General features: G+C 50.3%; 1 protein-coding gene across 1 annotated transcript; it reads left to right on the top strand.

Moving 5' to 3' along the window:
- Nucleotides 1-6,084: 6,084 nt before the first annotated feature.
- PtA15_15A302 (uncharacterized protein) lies at nucleotides 6,085-6,570 on the top strand (the record flags this gene model as incomplete). The annotated part of the gene is made up of 3 exons (XM_053163495.1): nucleotides 6,085-6,183; nucleotides 6,270-6,353; nucleotides 6,562-6,570. The coding sequence occupies 3 exons, from the start codon at nucleotides 6,085-6,087 to the stop codon at nucleotides 6,568-6,570; spliced, it is 192 nt and encodes a 63-aa protein (XP_053027464.1).
- Nucleotides 6,571-12,605: the final 6,035 nt, after the last annotated feature.

Raw genomic sequence — 12,605 nt, 5'->3', positions numbered from 1 at the left:
TCCGAGGGAAGCTCGGGCTGCGCTGTCCGACTGCAGAGCGGTCAAACAAGCCCGATGGGTGGTCGGGCCAAGCTGCTCGAGGTCCCGTTGAGCAGAAATGTCCGACTTCTGCTCGAATGGGTTGATCCGACGGGTGGGCTCGACCACCCTTCGGACGGCCATGTCCGACAACTGGTCGGACATGCCCGTCCGAGCTCTTGCCGGACAAGCATGTCCGAGGGGATAATTCATGCAGTGTGGCTCCAACAAAACTGTCCGACTCCCTGAAGAAAAACTAGCAAAAAACATCAGGCAAGTCCAACACTTCCTGGAGATTGGCGCAAGTTTCTCATACAACAAGGTAGAAGTCATTGCAGGACGCCTCAACCACGTGTCGTACATTCTACCACAACTCAGGTGCTTCCTGTGTGGAATCTATCAATGGCTAATGGAGTGGGTCCATAAGAGGCGGCCAATTTTGAAAGGCTCCAAGGAGGACCTCCATGAGTGGCTGACAACTCTCAAGAAATTCGCTCCCACCAGACTGATCCTGCGCCAAGAACCCACCGAAATAGGATGGATAGACAACACCTCGACTAGCTACGGAATTGGGGTAATAGTAGGGAAACGCTGGGCACAATTCCGGTTGAGATCAATGGACGCTCTTGACCAGGGGATTGAAGGGGACAAAGAAGAGGAAAAAATTGCCCGACTAGAGACAGTCGCGGTTAGATTAGGCCTCCTGATGCTCCTGAAACTTGGCGCAAGAGGAGGGAAAACCTGTTGACATTCGTGTGACATCCCTCTAGGACTCTAGCGGTCTCACTTCTCCTGATGACCTCATCAAGACGCTCGCACCTCAATGACATCATTTTCAACGCTCAGATCCCTCAAATCTCTCCCAGCAAGATTCTCCGCTGGAACCTCTCCATCCATATATAAACTCTTCCTTCCATTGTCTTTGTTTCCTTCCCTCGGGGAACCTGCAGTATCACATTCTGCCTATCATTATAAAAGCTTATCTTTTCTTATCTAAGCTGTTCCTCCACTCTCAACATCATCATCGGTCAACACCATCATCATCAACCTACTTTCTACGTTATCATATCATACTATCTCCTGTGCGCTCAAGTCCTCTTTGCTCAATTCCTTCGTCAAGACCCTCAGACTTGCATCCGGATCATTGATTACTCTCAGTTCTTGGTTTTCCCTTCTTTCCAACAAATCCGCCGATCTTCTTTGCCAATCTCCATTTGCACTCATACGACTTGTAGGTTCTTAACGGCTCATTGGACTCATCCCGGTCAACATCATTGACTCTTTCTTTTTTTTCCCAGTTGTTTGTCCTCCTGTGTCCTGTGTCCTTGTTCTTATTGTGTCTCTTTAAATTGTCCCCTTTGCCTTTAGGTACATTTTCTATTTTTATATTTTTATTTCATCACATGTATTCCCTTGTCAGAATTGCTTACCAGAAATACATGCTTTAGTTTGTTGATTAACAAAACCTTCATTGTGTGGACAGACAACACCACGACAGAGGGCGCAATCCTCAAACGGAAATCAAAGGACCACCTCGTCAACAACGAGTGGAAGAAGATCCAGAAAATCTTGATTGAACATCAGATCAACCTGGTAGCAAAGCGGGTGGTCTCCGCCAAAAATCGGGCGGACACATTATCTAGGGGAGTGCGGCAAGGCCACCAAAACAGGGACCAATTGCGGATTGAAGTCTCAAGGGACCTGGAAGAGCTAATCACACAGGTCACCGAGACGGATTAGGTTAGGAATTGAGTGCATTTCACAGTAATACCATAACAAGCAGAACTAGATGTCAGTTAGATAAGAGCCTGGAGTTAGGGCTAGCCTCAGACAAGGCAGTTAGAGGGGATAGGGGTTGGTTAGGTCTAAGCTGGCTCCAGGCCCCTGGAGTTGTGGGACGGGCTCAGACCTTTCTGCTAAAGAGCTCCTAAGGGGGAGCTGTATCACACTACCCATTGAGGGAGGCGTGAGGACACTCTACCACCAGGAAAAAAAAGTAGTCAGTTGATGACAACTGACATAACACAGCTCTGGTTTCAGCTCCAAAGCTACTCCATCTGCTAGTTAAGGGCTGGCTGGCACACAGCTCAGTGCCCATTTTGGCACAGCTGAAGCCTCTAGCTTGCATTTTTCACAAGCTGCTCCTCAGCTTTGTCCCAGGCACAGCTGCTGCTCAGCCTTGGCCCAGGCCCAGCTGCCCCTCAGTCTTGGCACAGGAAAAGCCACTGCTCAGCCTTTGCTTGAGCAAGAACGGGTGTTGATAAACGCACACCTGTCCCCCGGGGGCACACCCTCGCCCACGCCCTTCGAAAAGGGCGTGTGGCGCTGGTTGGGTGTAACACACCCTTGAAGGATGTCTCCCGCGCGCGCGGGAACAATCCTTCAAGGGGGGAATATGCGGACCGGTCAGGTGGACCGCACGCCCTTTATCAAGGGTGTGCGAGTCGAAGGGCATGCACGCCGCTGTATGGGCGTGCGAGGGCGTGCACGCCCCCACATGGGCGTTCACGGGCGTGCACCATGGCTCGTTGGGAGCCCCTCGGCGGGCAGGTGCAAGTATACCTGCTCGCCGAGAGCCCCTCGGCGGGCAGGTACAGATCCCACCTCGCCGAGAGCCTCTCGGAGAGCAGGTATACATGCACCTGCTCGCCGAGAGCCTTGCCTGCTCGCCGAGAAGAATAACTCTCGGCGAGCAGGTATACAAACACCTGCCCGCCCCCCTCGGCGGGTAGGTGTATGTATCCCTGCTCGCCGAGAAGGATAACTCTCGGCGAGCAGGTGCATGTATATCTGCTCACCGAGAGCCCCTCGGCGGGCAGGTGCATGTATACCTGCTCGCCGAGAGAAATCCTCGGCGAGCAGGCATACAGATCCCACCTCGCCGAGAGCCTCTCGGCGAGCAGGTATACATACACCTGCCCGCCGAGCCTGCTCACCGAGAGCCCCTCGGCGGGCAGGTGCATTTATACCTCCTCGGCGAGCAGGCATACATATCCCACCTCGCCAAGAGCCTCTCGGCGAGCAGGTATACTTGCACCTGCCCGACGAGGGGCTCTTGGCGAGCGGGCTCGGCGGGAGGTGCATGTATACCTGCTCGCCGAGAGAAATCCATGGCGAGCAGGCATACACCTCTCGGCGAGCAGGCATACATATCCCCGCTCGCCGAGAGCCTTGCCTGCTCGCCGAGAAGGATAACTCTCGGCGAGCAGGTATACAAACACTTGCCCGGCGAGCCTGCTCGCCAAGAGCCCCTCGGCGGGCAGGTTCAAGTATACCTGCTCCCGAGAGGCCCTCGGCGAGGTGGGATCTGTATGCCTGCTCGCCGAGGATTCCTCTCGGCGAGCAGGTATAAATGCACCTGCCCGCCGAGGGGCTCTCGGTGAGCAGGCTTGGTGGGCAGGTATATGTATACCTTCTCGCCAAGAGGCTCTCGGCGAGGTGGGATCTGTATGCCTGCTCGCCGATAATTTCTCTCGGCGAGCAGGTATACATGCACCTGCCCGCCGAGGGGCTCTCGGTGAGCAGGTATACATGCCCTGCTCGCCGAGAGTTATCCTTCTCGCGAGCAGGCAAGGCTCTCGGCGAGGTGGGATCTGTACCTGCCCGCCGAGGGGCTCTAGGTGAGCAGGCTTGGCGGGCAGGTGTTTGTATACTTGCTCGCCGAGAGTTATCCTTCTCGGCGAGCAGGGATACATACACCTACCCGCCGAGGGGCTCTCGGCGAGCAGGTATATGTATGTACATGCACCTGCCCACCGAGGGGCTCTCGGCGAGCAGGCACGGTGCACGCTTGTCACGCCTATGTGGGGGCGTGCACGCCCTCGCACGCCCTTGATAAAGCTTTTCAAAGGGGGTGGGCGTGGGCGTGCCCCCGGGGGACGGGTGTGCATTTATCAATGCCCGTTCTTGCTCAGGCAAAGGCTGAGCAGCAGCTGGGCCTGGGCCAAGGCTGAGCAGCAGCTGGGCCTGGGCCAAGGCTGAGCAGCAGCTGGGCCTGGGCCAAGGCTGAGCAGCAGCTGGGCCTGGGCCAAGGCTGAGCAGCAGCTGGGCCTGGGCCAAGGCTGAGCAGCAGCTGGGCCTGGGCCAAGGCTGAGCAGCAGCTGGGCCTGGGCCAAGGCTGAGCAGCAGCTGGGCCTGGGCCAAGGCTGAGCAGCAGCTGGGCCTGGGCCAAGGCTGAGCAGCAGCTGGGCCTGGGCCAAGGCTGAGCAGCAGCTGGGCCTGGGACAAAGCTGAGGATCAGCTTGTGAAAATTGCACTAGAGGCTGGATAGCCAGCTGGAGCAGGTGTCATGTCAGTTGTCATCTAGTGACTACTGATTTTTCCTGGTGTACCACTCCCTACAACCCCTCCCAAATCCCAAGAGGCCCTATAGGGCTGAGAAGGGAAAAAGGGGGAGGGGGAGGGAGAAAATAGGCTCTTCCCTTATCCCATACCCAGGTGGCTTGGGGAGGAAGGATAGAAACTTCCGGGTCACCTGAATCACAGTGGAATCCCACATGAATTCAGCACACGCTGAGCAAAATAAACAGTACCAACAGAGGCCATGGGTTTATCCCTGGCCCACGTAGACACCTAGGGAGTGTCAGCAGACTGGATGTGCGCTTACTGGCAGCGCAGCAGTAGGTGAATCAAGTCCAGGAGCGCTAACGGGAGAGGTGGCACCCTGCGCAAAGGCGCACCAAAGAGCGCAGGCGGAGGTTGATCAGCAGCGCCTCCCCCGGGGGAGGCGCGGCACCCCGCAAATGAGTTCGCAGCGGTCAAGCGCTGAAACCTAGTTGGTCAAGGAGCAACCGGTACTGGCCTGCAGCAGCCAACCCAGAACCACGACTCCACCGGATTTAGCCGATCTCAGCTTACCTATCAACCCCGCCGATCAGGAAACCTTTTTTCACCCCGCCCCAGTTAGGTCGTACAGTACACGTGTAATGTGTACCAGACAAGGTATCACTCATTAGAACCTTGTAACGCCCTTATTTCCCTTTACATGTGAAAATTCTGATTCATACACGTACCACAGGCTGGCCAAAGCAGTGAGGTAATGTGTATGAAGTTTTTCTATTCAGTGGAGACTGAATGGAATGAAAGTAATCAACAAAGATCTGTTATTATACAACAATACAGATACTACTGATCTAGTGGGAGACCAGTAGCTCACTTACTGATAATTACACTGCACAGATCATTTGTATTACTGATCCTTCAGAGGATCTGTCCTGTGAAGCGCTCCCAGTTCCCCACTGGTCATTGGGAGCTTCCATTCTTTTCTCCCTGGACACTCTTCAATATATAAACAGCCCCTCATGGACTGTTTATTGCTTAGAATATTTTATAGCAAGTTTTAACATACTAACAGTTAAACAGTGGCTTCATTCTCAACCATCATTTAATTCAGGAAACTCCATAGATTCTTGATTACCCTTTACCTTTTGTAGGTAAAACCCACAAACCCAAGTGAGTTATTCCTTGGATGCCTATTAGCACCTTGTGTTGATCTGGATGCGCCTTCATTGAGCAAGACTCTCAGTACCAAGTGTACTGATTGAGTGTTATCTTTTACAGATATTATCACGTCACCTTGGCCCATCCTTGGTACTTTACACCATCAAACTGGTAGTAACAACCTCATTTTACACGGTTAGTTACCTACAGGCTGACAAGTATCATATATATGCAATATGAAAACAGTGGCCAACTTGTGGTTGAGTATAATAAAAGGAATTCAATAAAAGAAACAAAGAAATTCATATGCCATATTCAATATCCTATGCAAAGTATCCTAGAGCTGAGTTGTGTGTGAAGCTGTGTGTGAAATCCTTTGTGAACTGTCACAGACTGGCATGTGAAAGGTGTAATTTGTGTATCTTCTGATCCAGTAGAGATATGAGGATGGTAACAGCGGGTGACTAATGTTTATTTTGGCTGTAGATTCCATAATTTCTGACACCCGTTTGGTGGAATATTGTGACTTATAGTGAGTACAAATAAAATTGTGAATTTTTCCACCTGCAAACACAGGAATAACAGCTAAACTGGGTGTGTTACCGGTTGTCAGTTTTTGATGAAAAAATGACCTGGTGGGTGCCCACCCCAAACTTGGGCGGCCAGGCCGGCAGTAGAGAGAGAAAATGGAATCTACCTGGTTCTGGCCCAAAGGAGAGGCCCTGGGTGGGTGTATTTGCTCTCTCAATTGGCAGTACTCACCAGTGAGAGAGTGTTTGTGTCTCTAAATTGTCAGTACCTGAAATATCAAGGTTTGCAGCACCCTGGTTGAGCTCCTTGCCCTCCTGGAACATCTCCTCCGCCACCAGCAGATCTGGCTCTCCCAATGGGAGCGGGTACACCACCCAAATACCGCCGTTACTCAGGTGGCTACCGGTGCAGTAACCAGTGTCTGATTTGAGGCAGAAAAACAACCTGGTACCTGGACCCACGGCGGGTATCCGGGTCCCAAATGCCATCTCTCCCCCAAGATTCCACAGAGTTTGTGCATGACAACTGTTTGCAGTTGCACAACATTTTATTGCATTCCATGAACTCCTGTAGCTCCAATGAGACTGCTTCGCGGCACTGCAAACCCAGAACCCCCCATTGGAAAACTTGACGCCCCGCGCCGGATTCAATGCTACATGGCTTTGCTGCACAAATTTAAAGCACTAGGCCGCTGGTGCTTGCGCTTGGGCGTTGATAAACGCTGTGGAACTTCACTCTACGGGGATTTAGGAGCTTGGAAGGGAAATGTAAGTTGTCACGGATATTGACAAGATAAACTGGTGCCTGAGGGGCTGCCTTCCTTGAATAAGCTCTGGGAGTTTTACACTAAGAATATTTAGTGTGGCGCAATCTTTTAGAATTATTCTTAGGCATTGCCAGGCATTGCCAGGCATTGCCAGGCATTGCCAGGCATTGCCTGGCAATGCCTGGCAATGCCTGGCAATGCCTGGCAAATGCCTGTGATGCCTGACAAATGCCTGGAAATGCCTGGCAATGCCTGGCTGGCAATGCCTGTCAATGCCTGGCAATGCCTGGCAATGCCTGTCAATGCCTGGCAATGCCTGGCAATGCCTGTCAATGCCTGGCAATGCCTGGCAATGCCTGGCAATGCCTGGCAATGCCTGGCAATGCCTGGCAATGCCTGGCAATGCCTGGCAATGCCTGGCAATGCCTGGCTGGAAATGCCTGGCAAATGCCTGGCAATGCCTGGAAAATGCCTGGCAATGCCTGGAAATGCCTGGCTAATGCCTGGAAATGCCTGGAAATGCCTGGCTAATCCCTGGCAAATGCCTGGCAAATGCCTGGCAAATGCCTGGCAAATGCCTGGCAAATGCCTGGCAATGCCTGGCAATGCCTGGCAAATGCCTGGCAAATGCCTGGCAAATGCCTGGCAAATGCCTGGCAATGCCTGGCAATGCCTGGCAAATGCCTGGCAAATGCCTGGCAATGCCTGGCAATGCCTGGCAATGCCTGGCAATGCCTGGCAATGCCTGGCAATGCCTGGCAATGCCTGGCAATGCCTGGAATGCCTGGCAATGCCTGGCAATGCCTGGCAATGCCTGGCAATGCCTGGCAAATGCCTGGCAATGCCTGGCAAATTCCTGGCAATGCCTGGCTAATGCATGGCAAATGCCTGGCAATGCCTGGCAATGCCTGGCTAATGCATGGCAAATTCCTGGCAATGCCTGGCAAATGCCTGGCAATGCCGGGTGTTGACAAACACACGCCCGCCAACACGCCCCGTTTTTTTGGCGTGTGGGAGCCGCACGCCAGGGTTTATTGGTGTGTTTGGCCGCACGCCAAACGGCAAGCGAGCCCTTGCTTGCCTTTGGCGTGTGCCTCCCACACGCCAAAATAATTTGCGTGCGGCTCGCACGCGCCAAAATAATTGGCGTGTGTAAGCCGCACGCCAAAAGGCAAGCAAGGGATGTACATAGGCTATGTGTATACAGGCCAAGTCCCAGCGGACATGGCCTGTATACACCCATCCAGCTCGCCGCGAAGGGAGACGACAAGCTGGATGGAGGGCATGTCCCTCCCAACGAGGACTAGGGCGAGCACCAGCCAATACAGCCCGCCAAGTGGGCTGGATTGGCTGGCCTGTCCCGTCCGACCTTGTCGGACGGGACCCAGGTACATATGTTTTTTTTTTTTTTTTAAGTGCAGTTTGGCTTTTAGCATTGCGCACTGTAGTGTATACCTACAAGTTGAAGTATATCAAAAAGAGGACTACAAGGCTAAAAAAATGACAACTCTACATTTGACAAGTGCCTATAACGTTTTCATCTTTAGAGTAAAATAGTTTTGAGAGAGGAACATGGAGAAAGAGGGGACTAGTAAGGAAATCAAGGGTTCCATCGGCGCCTCCGGCAATTCAGAATTTCTTGTTCCATTGATGGGCAATCTGTTGACCAAGGTGAATGAGCAAACTTCATATCAAGTTTATTGATTGTCTTGTTGGATGAAGACTGTTCATGTAGAAGGCAAACACAGCAGGATTGTGCGGATGGTGAAGCAGTATTGCATGTCTTAGAGTTGTGGCTACCGTGGCATTTACTACAGAGTGGATTGTTTTTACACCACTTAGCGGTATGGCCGATCCTCCAACATTGAAAGCATTGCGGGATTGATTGGGTGTAGTGAGCCCCTTGATAAAGTTCGTGCTGAAGAAAAAGTCCGTATTTTTCGATTTTGAGTGCAATTTTCTTGTCAATGATTTGTAGAACAATTGAACCATTCTTTTTCCCGTTTTCTGCCGGGTTGTTCAACCAACATGCTGATTGGATTAGAGCTGGATCGATTTGATTTTGGGTACCAAGGGCTTCCAAATGGCTTCTGTTGTTGGGGTCAAAATGTGCCGGTATGGCGTGTAAGAGTACCGGATATCTGTTTGGAAATGTGGCAAGGCTAGGGCAAAAAAGGCCTGTCCAGTGATGTTTGTTATCAAGGATCAAACAGGCCTTGATTCTAGATGAGGTGTATATCTTGAGATCCTTGGATGGGAGAACCGCAATACCAGTCGCTTCAATTGGGACAGAGTCAATGTTGGCATTGATGGATGCCAGAGTCTTATTTATGCTGGTTGTAATGTTGGTAGCTGAGGCTGTGTTGAGTGCGTTGAATCCAGGCGGTGTGTGAATAACACAACTGGAGGGTTTGAATTCGTTAAGCTCCACATTGGATGGTATCGGTGCCATTGTAAGACTCAAAAGGTGTCGTGAGACCCTTTTGCTGAATGGCGAAAGGTATGGATGAGGTGCAAACTCTGCCTTTCTGGATATCAGAAAACAAGACCACCAAGCTAAGCTTGGCAGTTTTATTCAGTGATGAGGATATTTTCAGAGATGAAGAGTATAGTTGGATTGTATTGTGGAAAGTTCTGAGTGTCTAAGAAACAGATGAGGTGTCTGAAATGGGCAGAAAATACTGATGACTTGGATGGGGCTTGAACCCAGGTCTGTGAGCAGAGGGTATATAAAGTGAAAAAGAGAAGGTCAAGGTTTGAAAGCTATGCTTCCACCAGGATTGGAATCCAGTGCCTTGAGAGGCTTGTGAAAGGTTTGTGAAATCAACTATGAGTGTGAATTGCAAGTAACTGTGATATGTATGTGTAATAAATAACTGTGACAGGTAAGTAGATGGATGATGGGAGCCAGATGGCATGAGGGAGGAAACAACTGGCAGGCAGAGGCCTCCTTCTATAGTAAACTGAGAAGGGGTCTAACTTCTAGGGGGTTACATGAGTTTCATATGTATGCAATATCAAAACAGTGGCCAACTTGTGGTTGAGTGGAATCAAAGGAAGGAAATAAAAAAAACAAAGGAATTCAATATGAGGTATTCAATATCCTATGCAAAGTATCCTAGAGCTGAGTTGTGTGTGAAATCATATGTGAAATACTCTGTGAACTGTCCCGGACTAGCATGTGAAAGGTGTGATCCGTGTATCTTCTGATCCAGTAGAGATATGAAAGTGGTTCCAGTTGGTGACTAGGGGTTATTTTGGCCGTAGATTCCATTTCTGCAGTCAATTTGTTGCTATCTTGAGGCGTTTAGAGAGTAAAAATAAAAGTTTTAATTTTTTCTCCTACAAACACAGGAATAACGACTACACCGTGATGCGTTCCGTTGGCCGAGTTCCCTTGTTAGTGTTTGGACCTTTCTGTTCTTGTTAGTGTTTGGACCTTTCTGTTTGTCAGCAGTGACCAAATCTCAAGTCGGACGAAACGGGATAGGAGCTGGGATGGGTTGTCTTTTGATACAATCTAAACGGTCTAGGATTTTCTGCAGGGTGTGTCAGCCGGGCTACTAGAATAAGTTAGAGCCCAGCTAACAATTCTACATGTGTTGCTAACTGTGCATACTATTTGCGGCGCAGAGCGCCAAGTAGTCGCAAAACCTACACAGCTTTAGCGACTACGACTTTTTGAGCACTGAGTGTGGCGCAGAGCGCCGCAAATAAGAATATGAATATGCAAAAACCCTCCCCTTGAACGATTGATAGAATCAAGGAGAGAGTATACAAACTCCGGCCGCAGGTATCGTCCGGAGAAAGAATGTAGTTATGAGTGAAACCCGTTCTTATAACAAGAGAACGGGATACAAAAGCGTTCTCAAGCCAAGAGAACGAGTGCTAGACATTCTCCTGTCCTATTGTTCTAAGAAGTGACAATAGAACTGATCGAGTGGAGCCAGCCGGAGGAGAATAGCAATAAAGTGAACAGTCTACTCTCCCCCAGCCCAAAGTTCTCAACCGAGAATAGACGTCCTGAATGAAAAACTCTTCCTTGGACCAAGGAAGAGCTACACTCAATAATGAGAACAGTGAACAGGAGTGGTCAGAGTAATAGAACTCGAGATCACTCCTGTCTGAACTAGCTATGTCCCCGGCCGAGAAGCCGCGAGTAATTTGCAATAGGAACGGCAACCCTACCGGTCGCCGCAAGAATATATAAAGGGAGGCTTCTGAGCGAGAAGAAGCCTCCCCAGATTCATACCAACCACCTCGTTGCCATACCTGCCCCGCCCCGTCTACCCGACCGGTCGCTTGCCAGTATAGTTACAATTTTGGTTCTTTGAGTTGTCTGCCGTCTTCTTTCGCGGACCCTCTTTAAGAGTAAGTCCGCTGTTTCCCTCTTTCTTTATCGGGATCATATCCCTTGCCCTGGGAACGTTAGTACGTTCAAAAAACACCCTTAATTGGGCCCCAGAAGTCACAGGTTCCATAACCACCCCTGCGCATATTGTGCGCAGGCCCTGTAAGACCACCGGAGGGCACTTAAATACCCCAGGCGCTCCTGGCCCCTCCGTTACAACCCTTTTGGGTTTTCTCTTAAAAATAACTTTGAGTTATTTTTTACCCTTCTCACCGCGCTCTTATCGCGCTTACCACCGCACCGTGCTCTGTCGCCGGTGTAGCTAGAGGAGCTATATTGCTCTTGGCATCACCGAGCCTGACAGGGTGTTTGTGTCTGTTGTTGCTGAGTTGCTGTTGCCAATGATAGCTGATCTCAGTTTGGCAAGGGAGATGATGAGATTGATGATTTGGCCTTGATCAAGGGATTGAGTTGGGTTTTTGTCTGAAATTGCATCCGTCAGGAATCTTGTGATGCTATCTAGAATTGGAAGGGGTGTCTCCGGTTTTTGTCTTGTTGATAGAGGAGGGGGATCCGGGAGAGGTGGAGGAGACATGAGAAGTGCTGAGTTTGTCGAGTTGAGTGTATTTTGAAAAATTTGTAGTGGTTGTGATTCAATCTCCGGCCAAGAACTCGCGGGTACATATGTTGCTTTAAGATTTTTGCAATTCACAAAACTCTTACCTAAGCCCCATGTATCTACATAGCTGTACATGGGCTATGTAGATACATGGGATATATTACAAGTTGTACGTAAGAGTTTTGCAAATCACAAAACTCTTACGTCATCAAGTTCCCATACATACCTCTTCAACCGGAGGAATGGAGGAGGTATGTACTCCTCAACCGGAGGAATGCCTCCGGTTGAGGAGGTATGTACTCCTCAACCGGAGGAATGCCTCCGGTTGAGGAGGTATGTACTCCTCAACCGGAGGAATGCCTCCGGTTGAGGAGGTATGTACTCCTCAACCGGAGGAATGCCTCCGGTTGAGGAGGTATGTACTCCTCAACCGGAGGAATGCCTCCAGTTGAGGAGGTATACATACCTCTTCGACCGGAGGCATTCCTTCGGTTGAGGATTTGCCTAGCAATGCCTGGTAAACGCCTGGCAAATGCCTGGCAATGCCTGGCAAATGCCTGGCAATGCCTGGCAAATGCCTGGCAAATGCCTGGCAATGCCTGGAAAATGCCTGGCAATGCCTGGCAATGCCTGGCAATGCCTGGAAAATGCCTGGCAAATGCCTAACAAATGTCATAATGACATGTTGCAAGATTTATCCAAGAACGCACAGTGGTTATTTCTACCAAAGGTAGCAGATCAAAGGAAGACTGGCAGTTGCCAGTGTGAGATAAATAAAAAATCCTTTACCAAGGATGTGAGCAAAGTAAACAACTTCAAATAGCAATTAGCAACTTAACTCTGTGGTTGAGAGTAAAGATCATAAGCTGGTCCATGTAGTA

Source organism: Puccinia triticina, chromosome 15A (assembly GCF_026914185.1).
Source record: "Puccinia triticina chromosome 15A, complete sequence".
NCBI lineage: Eukaryota > Fungi > Basidiomycota > Pucciniomycetes > Pucciniales > Pucciniaceae > Puccinia > Puccinia triticina.
The sequence above is the reverse complement of the archived record's forward strand: the minus strand, read 5'-3'. Positions and strand labels throughout refer to the sequence as shown.